At 44.1% G+C, this 13,507-nt stretch overlaps 1 protein-coding gene across 3 annotated transcripts in view; it reads right to left on the bottom strand.

Moving 5' to 3' along the window:
* LOC125462005 (protein bicaudal C homolog 1-like) overlaps positions 1 to 13,507 on the bottom strand; it is a 282,551-nt gene that overhangs the window by 14,869 nt on the left and 254,175 nt on the right. For all 3 annotated transcript variants that reach the window (XM_048551463.2, XM_048551464.1, XM_048551465.2), the window contains exons 16-17: positions 10,563 to 10,717; positions 5,462 to 5,606 (exon numbers count right to left, since the gene is read on the bottom strand). In XM_048551463.2, coding sequence (XP_048407420.1) covers positions 5,462 to 5,606; positions 10,563 to 10,717 — 300 coding nt within the window. The remainder of the gene's footprint in view (positions 1 to 5,461; positions 5,607 to 10,562; positions 10,718 to 13,507) is intronic.

Raw genomic sequence — 13,507 nt, 5'->3', positions numbered from 1 at the left:
CTCCCATTCCTTAGATGACATGTCCATCCTGGGCCTCCTGCAGTGCCATAATGATGCCACCCGAAGGTTGAAGAAACAGTAACTCATATTCCGCTTGGGAACCCTGCAGACCAATGGTATCAATGTGGATTTCACAAGCTTCAAAATCTCCCCTCCCCCAACTGCATCCCAAAACCAGCCCAGCTCGTCCCCGTCTCCTAACCTGTTTTTCCTCTCACCTATCCCCTCCTCCCACCTCAAGGTGCACCTCCATTTCCGACCTACTAACTTCATCCCGCCCCTTTGACCTGTCCGTCTTCCCTGGACTGACCTATCCCCTCCCTACCTCCCCACCTATACTCTCCTCTCCACCTATCTTCTCCTCTATCCATCTTCGGTCCGCCTCCCCCTCTCTCCCTATTTATTTCAGAACCCTTTCCCCATTCCCCCTTTTCTGATGAGGGGTCTAGGCCCAAAATGTCAGCTTTTGTGCTCCCAAGATGCTGCTTGGACTGCTGTGTTCATCCAGCTCCACACTTTGTTATCCCTTGACCTTTAATAACTCCAACCTTTTATCTGATCTAAACCCTTCCTTTTGTTTTTGCACCTCTCCTCCTCTTTGCAACAGCATAAAACTTAGCACAGTTCCACCTTCCTTCAATTCTGACAAGCCACATTCCACTTGTATCATAGAATCCCTATGGTGCAAAAGCAGGCCATTCTGCCCATCGAGTCTGCATTAACCCTCCAAAGAGCATCCCACCCAAATCCAAACCCCCACCCCATCCCTGTAGCCCAATATGAGTTTTTTACCATGGGTAATTCACCTAGTCTCCACATCCATGGACGTTATGGGTAATTTAGCATGGCCAATCCACCTAACCTGCACATCTTTGGACTGTGGGAGGAAACCGGAGCACCCGGAGAAGACCCACGCAGACACGGGGAGAATGTGCAAACTCCACACAGAAAGTCACCTGAGGCTGGGATTGAACCTGAGTCCCTGGTGCTAACCACTATGCCATCGCGTCTGCCCTTGAAAAGTTAACTCTGTTTTTCTCTCTCTGCAGAGACTGCCAGTTCTGCTGAGTTTTCGGCGACACTTTCCATTTCACTTTCAGGATCTCAATGTCTGCAGTACTTTGCTTTTACAACATTTTCCCTGCACTGGACAGGAAACAGAGCCAGAAGTGGAAACGATTATCTCAATCCACAGCAAAGATATTTCTTCTAACTCTGCACAGGGTGATGGTAAGTTAGCCAGTCTCACTCAGACAGGGTTTAACTGCTATGGATGGTCTTCCTAAAACAGCAACTGCTCCTCACGAAGCTGTGTTCAGGCAAGTAGGCTACAATTCCACCTTGACACAATGACCACTGCCTGTAACAGAAATGCTTTGCCATTTTTTTACCGCACAGCAGGCTAGCAGGAGGGAACTAAAATCAGGAAGGGAAACATCAACGGTGGGAACACCAATTAACACTGTCCTGACTGTACTCACTCCAAATTCACCAGGGGATAAAACAATTGGAACCTTCCTTTCTTCACAAATGCTGAATGTACACATTGACAGAATACACTTGGCACGATGCGGATTTGCTCACGGGCACAGTGAGGAGCTAGTTACGTTTCATTCTGGTACAACCACAAGATTCAAAAAACAGGGATAAGGTTTAACTGCAGCAACATTATGAGATGGTGAAAGAAGACATTGTAATGAGAGACACCTGTTGAAAATACAATGAACAACTTCTTTACTACTTCAGGCTCAAGCTTCATGAAATAACAGACTTGATATCTTACACTCCATTTGCTCAGTGAGTTGCATGGACCTGCCTGAAAGGGTAGCAGACACAGAAATTCACACGGACCCAGAGCATGAAGGTGGCTGGAATTCCGAGGAAGGGTCACTGGACCCAAAATGTTAACTCTGATTTCTCTCCACAAACGCTGCCAGACCTGCTGAGCTCTTTCAGCAATTTCTGCTTTTGTTTATGAGGGTAGCTGGGTTGCCCCTTACGGATCTAGAATCACAGAATCTCCCAAGGGAGAAGCAGGCCATTCAGCCATCAAGTCCACACCAACACTTTGAACAGCATCGCACCCAGACCCAGCCCCCTACGCTGTCCCTGTAACCCCGTATTTCCCGTGGTTAATTTACCAAACCTGCACATCCTAGACATTATAGGCAATTTAGCACAGCCAATCCACCCTAACCTGCACATCTTCAGACTGTGGGAGGAAATCAGAGCATCTGGAGGAAACTCACACAGACACAGGGGGGAAAATGTACAAACTCCACACAGTATGTCGCTAGAGGGTGGAATCAAACTCGGGTCTCCAGCGCTGTGAAGCAGCAGAACTAACCATCGAGCCACCGTGCAGGATCTGCACAGAAACAATGGACTAAATGGTTTTGTCTGATGTTGCAACTTTTTTCTTATGATTTCTCTGACTGGGGAGGCCCTGTTTTGGGGCTGCAAGAGGGAGGCTGTACCAAGATATAGCTGACCCGAGACTGTAAAGAACACAAGTGTAGAAAATGACTTCTGCCTATCTACGAATGTTTTGTACACATAGCACAGAGCAATTGCCTATCAGTCACGCTTATAATAAACTTTAACAACATTAAAGATATGAATAAAGATGCTTCTGATAAAACGCGCCACTCGCTTTCTTTTAACTTTTCAAGACTCGCTGTCAGGGGCCAGCTCAGCCAAGATCAGGAAATGAGAATTCCAATGCATTCTAAAGATGTAAACATTTCAACATGTTTTGTACTGGGCTACGGGGCTGGAATTTTATTTGAAAGCTCGCTTGAGGCCCCACATTTCAGGCATGCCAGCACATTTTTTTTATTTAAAAAGAAATATTTGCCTATTCCCATTACAGGGCTATTACAATATTATTTTCACACTGGAAATCCAAAGTTTGATCCTCCATCTGTGGCTGTGGGTCCAAAAAAAAGTCAAAAACCTGGAACTTTTGGATGAACTGACCTTCTCAAGACTGAGGCCAATGGATCTCTTCCCAGGAAAGCATTCAAGGAATTGGGAGAAATGGCAAAATTCAGGTGAGGTACAATCTTAGAGATGACAGAAGAGGTTGGAGGAACTGATTGACCAATGGCCAACAGTTTGGGGTCTTGCCTGAGAAGGAATTTTATACCCCTCTAGAGAGCAGAGAATTATGACCGAGTGGAATTTCAACTACAAGAAAAGGATTCAGGCTATTTTATAGAATTGCGACATTGGAGTTGTTGGTTGGTTCGCTGAACTGACTGGTTTTCAAGCAAACGTTTCATCTCCCTTCTAGATGACATTGTCAGTGGTGTGGCCTCTATTGAAGCACTATTGTTCTGTCCCACTCCGAATTTATATGTCATGGTTCTGTCATGGTGGATGATTTGTTTCTGGTTTTGTACCATAGTGGTAATGGGGTCTATTTCAATATGTTTTTTTATTGCATCAGTGGTTGAAAACCAGGCCTCCAGGAATTCTCATGCTTGTCTTTGTCTCACTTGCCCTAGTACTATAACTTTGTCCCAGTTAAATTGATGTCCTTCATTGTTGGAGTGTGTTGAAACGAGGGAGAATTGGTCGTGCTCTTTTGCTGCGAGTTGGTGTTCATGTATCCTGGTGGCGAGTTTCCTGCCAGACTGTTGTATGTAGAGTTTCTCACAGTTGCTGCATGGTATTTTACATGAGTATGGGGTCTTTTGTCTTCGAGAGTAATTGGCAAAGTGTGGCGGTTGTTTTGTGCGCTATCCTTATTCCAAGAGGTTGTAAGAGTTTTGTAGCCAGTTCTGATGTGTTGCTGACATAGGGTAGGGTGACCAGTGTGTCGGGGCATATAGTGTCTTCTTGGTGTTGTTTGTCTTCCATGCATCATCGGATGAAGCTGTTAGGATACCATTGTTTGCAAAAATTCTGCACAGATGTTCCTGTGTGTTTTGGCGCAGCTCCAGGGTGTTGCAGTGAGTTATCACTTGTTTAATCAGAGTCTTGACACAATCCTATGGATGATGGGGTGGTTACTGTTGTAATTTAGGGTTTGGTTTGTGTGTGTAGTTATTCTGTGAACGCTGGTTAGGAATTCGCCGTTGTTCGTTTGTTCCACTGTTACGTCTAGCAATGGGAGTTGATTGTTGTTCTGTTCTTCCATGGTGAACCTGATCCTGGTGAATATGCCGTTAGTAAGGTGATGTGTTTCTTCGAGCTTTGCTCATTTAATGATCATGAAGGCATCATGCACGTATCTAACACATAGCTTAGGCTGGATCTGGGGGAGGGCTGTGCGTCCAATCTTTGCATTACAGGTTCCGATATGAATCCCTACATGGGTGAACCCATGGGTGTTCCATTAATTTGCTGAAGGTGCAGTGTGTGGTTATGGCATAGCTCGAGCAATTTCAGCACGTTGTCCTTGTTGATGGTTTCATTGGAGGTTTGTCCAGTAACGTAGCCAGTGTCTCCTTTGCTAGGTGTCAAGTCGATAGAGGTGACCAGTGCTGAAACATCGTGGGATACCATAATTTCCTCCTCGTTGATGTTTAAACGAGTGACAACTTACTGCAACACCCCAGAGTTGCGCAAAAACAAAGAGGAACATCTGTACAGAATTTCTGCAAACATTTATCCTCACAGCTTCGTCCGCTGATGTAGGCAAACAAACAACACCAAGACGACAGTGTATGCCCTGACACACTGGTCACCCTACCCTATTGTTAGAGATACATCAGAACTGAATACTAGACTCCTTCAACCTCTTGGAATACGGAGAGCACACAAACCAACAGCCACACTTTGCCAGTTTCTCTAAAGATGAAAGACCCCATGCCCACAATGAGCAGGACAAATGTGATATATAAAATACCGTGCAACTGCGAGAAACTCTACATGGGACAGACGAGCAGGAAACCTGCCACCGGGATGCATGAACACCAGTTTGCAGCAAAACAGCACGACCAAATCTCCCTCGTTTCAACACTCTCCAACACAGAAGGACATCAAATCGACTGGGACAAAGTTACCATACTAGGTCAAGTGAGACAAAGACAAGCACGAGAATTCAGTGGGACAGAACAACAGTGCTTCAACGGAGGCTACACAGCACTAACAATATCACCCAGAAATGGGACGAAACGTTTGCATGAAAACCGGTCAGCGCAGCGAACCAACCAACAACCGTAACCAGAGCTACAGATCTTTGTTAAAACATCAAAGAATTGAGACATGAGAGTGCACTGATTCCATCTTCATTGGCTCATCTATATCCTTTTGTATAACCATTTTATGAAATTCATCCGATTCCTGTCATATTAACCACCAACCTTCCTTATCAGCTGCAAAAAATATTGGACAGTTGAATTAAACACAACCTTGGCAACAAAACTGCAATTACGTTTAACACTCTCACTCTTCAGGATTACAGCACATTCTAAAGAGGAAAGCCCTCGGTCACAATACCTGAAATGCTTACATGGGTTATTTTTTTGCTTAGGGCTGTTGATGGAAGATGGGAATTCACTGTGAGAACCATTCCGATCTCTCCAGTTATCGGAATCACTGCCGCCCCCAATATACTCCCGACTGTTCGATCTTGAAAGCGACACCGGTGACGTTGACTGCAAGGCAAGATTATGATTAAAATGGCACTCGTGCTTCTCTCAAGAATGTGTAAAGACATTATCAAACTCTGTTCACATGTGGCACAATGCGGCATAATGTGACCTAAACTGTGTTAAGTCTTGGAAAACAATAAACCAACTGAATCATTCACTGTTCTTCAAACAGGATTCATTATCCAGAGTATTATTTCCCCTCTCAAAGAACAAGTTGCAGCTTTTCCAACTGGTGTCTCAGTCTTTAAGGAAATAAACTCTGCAATGATACCCGTCCCAATACAGTGACAGCTGTCCATTCAAAGACCAAATACGACTCATGAAGGATCATAATTCTATTAATTTTTAAAATAATTAGCTGGAAGAGCAAAATCCAGTGCGGGCATAGTTTGGACACTATAGAAAGCGTTTGATAGGGTCAACCATTTGAAAAGAATGAAAACCAGAAATGATAAATGGACAATTCAAGGTCTATACTGGAATCAAATCAGCAGGATTGCGCTACATCCAGGAAACCATTCAATCTGCACACTGAAGCTGAGTTCAGAAATGAACCAGGATAGAAACAGTGGGGGCTGCACATTGACAGTTTGAGAAACACAGATTTCACTGTCCATGTAGATGCAGTGTCAGAAGAGACATGACAGGAAACTGTAAGCAAAATGAAAGCACAAAGTGAGGAAGGCACACCCTGGAAGTGACATCTTAGGTAAACAGTGCTGGGACAGGTGAAAAGATTTACAGACCTTGGGCGGATGATCGCAGATGATGCAAGATCTGAAGGAAATTGAGCTTTGTCACAACGAATGTCAGAGAAACTGAATTTTAGGGAAAGAAATCTTAAGTGCTACATCTGAAGTGCCACAGAGGCACAGACAACAAACAGAGAGACTACTGAATATTGCTGAAGTGGTGTTGATGAAGGTTTACACTCATAGAATGCCAAATTTTAAACAAATATAACAATTTATACCATAAAAGAAAATGTCCTGATTGGTTGCTAACTTATCTCTGATGGCTGAGCTGTTCCCCTGAAGAAAGCAACAGGGACCTTCAGGCTCCCGAAGCTACCAGCAAATTCAAAAGGAGGGGCACAGCTTGCTTGATTGTCAAGTTCTTGATTGTCAAAGACATCAAGAGTTACAGGGAGCAAGTGGAAGAATGGGGTTGAGGAACTATTCGCCATGATTGAAAAGAGCAGACTCGATGGGCCGAACGGCCTAATTTTTGCTCCTGTCTCTAATGGTCTTATAGCACACTCTTTTTTTTCTACCGGCATGGGTCCCGATGTAAGAATGTCACTTCTAGCAAGACTAAATAAGCCACATTATGAGCCTGACTGATTGTCTTGGGCGTTGGCATCATGACTGACACACTCAGGATTGTTCAGTAAATGTTACCCATTTATGGAATTGCATCTAATAGCAGACATTTTGCGATGGATTTTCCCGAGTGTGGGCTGCTTGTGGATGGTCTATGCTCTGTCAATTAAAAACAACCAAAAGAACAACCTGTTTGATCAGCTGATTATTGAGTTGTGCAGGTTACATACCTGCATTGCACCAGCACTGAAATTCAGACATGAATGTTGCTTAATTGGACTCCAAAGTAGAATGTCCTCCTGGATTAATGGCAGCCAAATATCGAATTGTGTCACTACTGCAATATGACATGGTTTTCTTAACCTGTTCAATCTTTTCTTCAAATATTTGGCTTTTCCAGGGTTATCTGTGGTAGACTAGATATAGTTCAGATCTGAAAGTGATAGCCCACTTGCAAATCCAAATTATGATCCGATCAGGATAAAGTTACTTTCCTCCAGGATAGCGTGGATGCACTCCTCACGTGTCAAGTTTGCAAAGTATGCGAATGGTTAGGGCCCTAAATTCGAAGATTGTTGAAAAGGTCAGTCCTGAAGAAAAGGTGAATGCATCTAAGATTGGAGATATCCTGCAAAGTCACTGCAGGAGGCCAGAAATTCCAAGCATAACTGATATTCCTGGGCTTAGCTATTCCCATGCATGAACAAAAGCAAGAACAGTTAATGAAGCAAGTGATAACCTGGCTGACCTTCCAATATAAGTAATTATTTAAGACCTGCTTGACAGTTTAGTGAGGTATTGAAAGGGAGTCAATCCATAAAAGGATGCAGACACAGAAAGCAAGTCCCAGGGCTCTCCCCAGGCACAGTCAGAAATCACACTACACCTGGTGATAGACCAACAGCTCTATGTGGAATCATAAGTTTTTGGAGCGTTGCTCTTTCATCAGGTGAAGTGAACTGCCTGGCTAGGTCTAGAATCTCTCTGGGACTGGCAGATTAACCCACAGCAATAACTTCAAACTTGAACGCTTTCCTACAGGCTGTGACATAACAGTGCTTTAAAAACAATGCGTCACACAACAGGACATTCATCTCCTTCCCGACAGGGAACTGCTCAGCAGAAAATCCGACCATCTGATAGGAAATCAGAAAAATGGCCACCTGAGAAAGAAAGGAAGAAAAATCTTTTGGAGTTTGATGCAGAAAAATAAAGGGACAGTGTACTTGATGGGAATGCAGAGCAAACACTGTGTAAAGATGGTCCCTTTTTATTTTCCTCTATTTTTCATTGTGGACTGAAATGGGGGAAAATGGTTTTTTAAAAAAAAATCTATGGATTGCTGAAGGATGACTACAGTTTTAAAAGCAAGGAACCTCACCCTCATTGTAAGCACTGTTTACACAGCTGCTAGTCCATGCAGCCAAAGTGCAGTCTGCAGACAAGCTGGAGCTGAGGGCTGTGTATGAGTGGAAATTTAGCTAGCAACAAGTAGCTGATTGACATTGATAACTGATCACTGAAGCATAACCAAAGACCTTCTGCTTGCCAACAACGACATGATTGATTCTCAGATAGATAAATACTTGGAACTATGGAGAAGAAAGACTGAGAAACAGCATTCTGATTACTGCAAGAATTATCTCAGCAGATCCTGTGAACAGAGACCACTGAACTGTTTCTCAGTTTTCCCTCCATCTCAAACATTCACATTTTCTCATATGTATGCATGCATGCAAATGTATGTGTGTGTGTGTCTATGTCCGCGCATGTACATGGTGGGGTGGGGGGGGGGTAAATTTATAAGGTGTTAGAGATTTAACTAGTAGAGATATATGCAGATGGCCCATACTGTTTACCTGCAGGTTCAGTCGATTTACTTGTGAGCAATAACAATTCTCCATAAGTATAGAAACTTTGCCCACACATTCTGGTCCAATCAGCAGTTCAGGCTCTAGCTGGATGCTGAGGCCTTTTGCTGTAGGGCTGTAATTATCATAAAGCAAGTCCAGGCTACCAGCCATTTGTTCAAATTCCAGGATGGCCATTGAAAGCTTCCAACTGAGAGAGATTTGCACATTTCCCTGGAATTGACATAGCAAGACGGCCAACCACGACTCACATCTGACTTGCTCCTGCAAATCAAAAAGTCACTGGAGACCCCATGAGTGATAACTTGTCACCATTTCCAGAAGGAAAATCAGGAAGACCTGCAGGTGGTCTGACTAGTCTTCTGTTTATGAAAATGGTGTTACAGTGGGACACAAACACACATTTCTAAGTGTTATTGGGTTTTTCTTTCCTGTTTTATTTGTTTCCCTCTGGCTTGTTGAATTGCCTTGAGGAGGGGGTTGTGGTGCAGAAGACAAGAGGAGAAAAAAATAAGTGGAGGGGCAAGCGATGGAGAACAGCATTGAGAGAGGGGTTCAGGATGATAATTTTGGAGGTAGAGAGGATAAGAGGGGAATGGATGTTAAGTGAGAAAGAGAGAAAGACACAGACAAATGCATTTTACAAAATACAAAAGATGAGACAGGCAAGAAAGTGAGGCAACAATGAATCAGATCAGTCATGTTTGTAAATTACATGATTGGAAGGGAGATATCACAGGAGACAGCAGGATGTGGAAAGGAGGAAACCTTGAGTGGGGAGGGAGTGGGGGGAAGCGACAAATAAGTGGGTGGAAGAAACATGAACTGTGATGACGAGAGAAACAGGAATGGAACTTCAGACTTTTGGGAGCCACAGGAAATAAAACAAATGATAGAACAGCAAAAAAGATGTCAGAAAGATACCAGTACTCAGGGTTACAACGGCAGGGTCAGGGGTTACAGAGGAGGGCGAGAGGTTAAACATGGCTGACGGAGCGCACCCCTCACAAAATTCCACTTTAGTCACCAAATGTAGTCATAAAATGATCCTTATTTAATGCCCTTGTGTTGACCTTAACCTCTCAAATTGCCTGTGTTGAGAATGGTTTTGATATTTAAGGATGGGTGAGGAGGTTCGGAGTGGCTTTGTCAAGAGTTCAGTTCAGAATCGAACAAGACTGACTGACTCTGCTTTCCAGTTCACCTCCTTATTGTACAGTGTTTCAGAGCTGAACATGTTCCGTTTCCTGAAAGACAATCATGATTCCAGACAAGAAACTTGAAATAGGAATCTGCTAACAGCTATACACAGAGAGTAATTAGGAACATGTGCCCTGACTTTCTGGCCTGAAACAGAGTATTCATCATTCTTTCCTGGATTTTGCCATTGTTTATACAGTAAACTGCGCTCCGCATTGGTTTCAAAGCTGTGGGATTCAGCTCTTCTCCACTCCAACATCCTTACAGCCAAGCGAAATATGAAACCCGATATAGATAAATCACTGCTTTCAAAATAAAGTCATCATTATTTTTGGACAGTCATCAAGTATTTTAGTGCCTGACATCTTGGTTAAATCTGAGCAAAAATGAAATTACATATCACTGGTATTGAAAATATGATGTGATAAAAGAATTCTCAGCCACGTTTGTTGGCTGCACATTTACCTCCCAAGCTAAATCAACACACACGGCTGCATAAATACTGGAGAATCGTCTTTTTTTTAAAAAGTGGCAAAAACTGCAGAGCAGTGTAGGTTTTTCATTACCTCATATGTCGTTGACATGGTGGGTTTGTAGGACACGTGATTGGTTCGTCTCAACTCCTTGATTGTTTCTGCAGGCATCGATTTGGAGAACCCTAGACCGCTCCACGTATTTGTCGGGGTCCTTACTTCAGTCACCACTGGCTTTTTCAACATGGCTTTGTCAAAAGGAAGTTAAGGCAGTGTCACTCAGAAGGAAATATCGCAATTTAACATCAACTATTTAGTTTAAAGCCATAGAGATGTACAGCACAGGAACAGACCCTTCAGTCCAACTTGCCCATCCCAACCACATATCCCAAATTAACCTAGTCCCATTTGCCAATCCATTTAGCTCAAATCCCTCTAAACCACTCCTTTTCATGTACCCATCCAGATGCCTTTTAAAATGTTGTTATTGTACCAGCCTCTTCCACTTCCTCTGGCAGCTCATTCCAGACACACACTAGCCTCTGCATGAAAAAGTTGCCTCTTAGGACCCTTTTAAATCTTTCCCCTCTCACCTTAAACCTGTCCCCTCTACTTTTGGTCTTCCCTACCCTGGGAAAAAGACCTTAGCTATTCACCTTATCCATGCCCCTCATGATTTTCTAAACCTCTATAAAGGTCATCCCTCAGCCACCAACACTCCAGGGAAAAGAGCCCAGCCTATTCAGCCTCTCTCTACAGCTCAAACCCTCCAACCCTGGTGACATCCTTGTAATATCTTCTGCACCCTTTCAAATTTAACAACATCTTTGCTATAGCAGGGAGACCAGAACTGAATGCAGTATTCCAAAAGGGGCCTAATCAATGTCCTGTACAGCACAACATGATCTCCCAATTCCTACACTCAAATCACTGACCAATTTCTTGGCAATGTATTCCTGTCAAGTAAAGTGTAATGCCTCGAAGACCATAACATCTCTGAAACAGGGTCCTCCAGAATTGCACACTGTCGGTGGATACAAATCCTAGTGCTAACAGTATTGCCCTTTCATTACAATGCTTCACAAGGTTCAGTGCCAACAACAAACTTAAGTGACAATTACGAACAGGCAATAAATGCAGCTTCACCAGTGACATCCACATGCTGGAGAATAAATAATTCTTGTATACAAAAATGATGACACAGAATATTCTCGACATAAATATTGCTTTTGCCACTTCGGTTTAAAACGGCAGCGCTCAAAGAACATAAAGTGAAAGGTGTTTGCCGAAATCCTGAGCTTGTGATTTATTATTCTGATACAGATGGGTGGGTGGGGGATCGTATTTCTGAGCTGGTTAGTTTTGTTCTGTCTGCTTCATTTGCACTGGTATCATCTTTCTGGGACCATTTAGAAATCTCTGACTGCTGCAGAAACGGTGCCCACAATGTCACTGTAGATCTTGGCCACCTCTCAAGTTATGCTGCAGGTGTCATTCAGTCTTTTCTTTTTTTAACCCCTCACTTTCATTTAGTAGAACTGAGCTGTAATTTCTCACGCTTTGCCATGTTAGGCCACTTTGGGAATACTGCGTTCAATTCTAGTCTCCATGCTACAGGAAGGACATTGTTGAACTTGAAGGAATTCAGAAGAGATTAATAAGAATGTTGCCGGGACTGGAGGGTTTGAGCTATAGGGAGAGGTTGTACAGGTTGTGGATATTTCCCTGGACTGCAGAGGCTGAGGGGTCATCTTATAGAAGTTTATAAAATCATGAGGAGCATGGAAAGGGTGAATAGCCAAGCTCTTTTCCCCTGGGTAGGGGAGTCCAAAACTAATGGGCATAGGTTTAGGGTGGGAGGGGAAAGATTTAAAAGGGACCTAAAAGGCAACATTTTCACACAGAGGGTGTGGAATGAGTTGCCAGAGGAAGTGGTGGAGGCTGGTGCAATTACAACATTTAAAAGTCATCCAAATGGGTACACCACCCCCGTTACTTTTCCCTGCAACCGCAGGAATTGCTACACCTGCCCCTACACCTCCCCGCTCACCCCCATGCCAGGCCCCAAGAGGACCTTCCACATTAAACAGATGTTCACCTGCACATCTGCTAATGTGGTATACTGTATCCGCTGTTCCCAATGTGGCCTCCTCTACATCGGGGAACCTAAGTAGAGGCTTGGAGACCGCTTTGCGGAACACCTACGCTCGATTCGCAACAAACAACTGCACCTCCCAGTCGTGAACCATTTCAATTCCCCCTCCCAATCCTTAACAACATGTCCATCCTGGGCCTCCTGCAGTGCCACAATGATGCCACCCGAAGGTTGCAGGAACAGCACCTCATATTCCACTTGGGAACCCTGCAGCCCAATGGTATCAATGTGGACTTCACAAGCTTCAAAGGTCCCTGCCGCAGTCCGCATCCCAAAACCAGCCAGCTTGTCCCCGCCTCCCTAATCTGTTCTTCCTCCCACCTCCCATCTCCTACCTACCAGCCTCATCCCACCCCATTGGCCTGTCCGTCCTCCCTGGACTGACCTATCCCCCCCTAACTCCCCACCTACACTCATCTTCACCTCAAACAGGCTCCACCCCCACATCTTTGACCCATCTGACTCCTCTCCACCTATCTTCTCCTTTGTCCATCTTCTATCTGCCCCTCCTGCCTCCTCTCCCTATTTAAATCAGAATCCCCGTCCCCTCCCCCATTTCTGAAGAAGGGTCTCAACTCGAAACATAAGCTTTTCTGCTCCGCTGACGCTGCTTGGCCTGCTGTGCTCATCCAGCTCTGCACCTCGTTACCTCGGATGGGTACATGAATAGGAAGGGTGTGGAGGGATATTGGCGAAATCCTGGCAAATGGGACTAGGTTAATTTTGGATATCTGGTTGGTGCAGATAAGTTGGACCGAAGCATCTGTTTCTGTGCTGTACATCTCTACGACTTTATGAGGTATCAAAAGAAGGAAAATCATCTGCATCTTTCGAAGATTGTATCATTTGGATGACGACGCCCTGGTTTCTCTTGCTTTCATTT

Source organism: Stegostoma tigrinum, chromosome 20, assembly GCF_030684315.1.
Source record: "Stegostoma tigrinum isolate sSteTig4 chromosome 20, sSteTig4.hap1, whole genome shotgun sequence".
Taxonomy (NCBI): domain Eukaryota; kingdom Metazoa; phylum Chordata; class Chondrichthyes; order Orectolobiformes; family Stegostomatidae; genus Stegostoma; species Stegostoma tigrinum.
The sequence above is the reverse complement of the archived record's forward strand: the minus strand, read 5'-3'. Positions and strand labels throughout refer to the sequence as shown.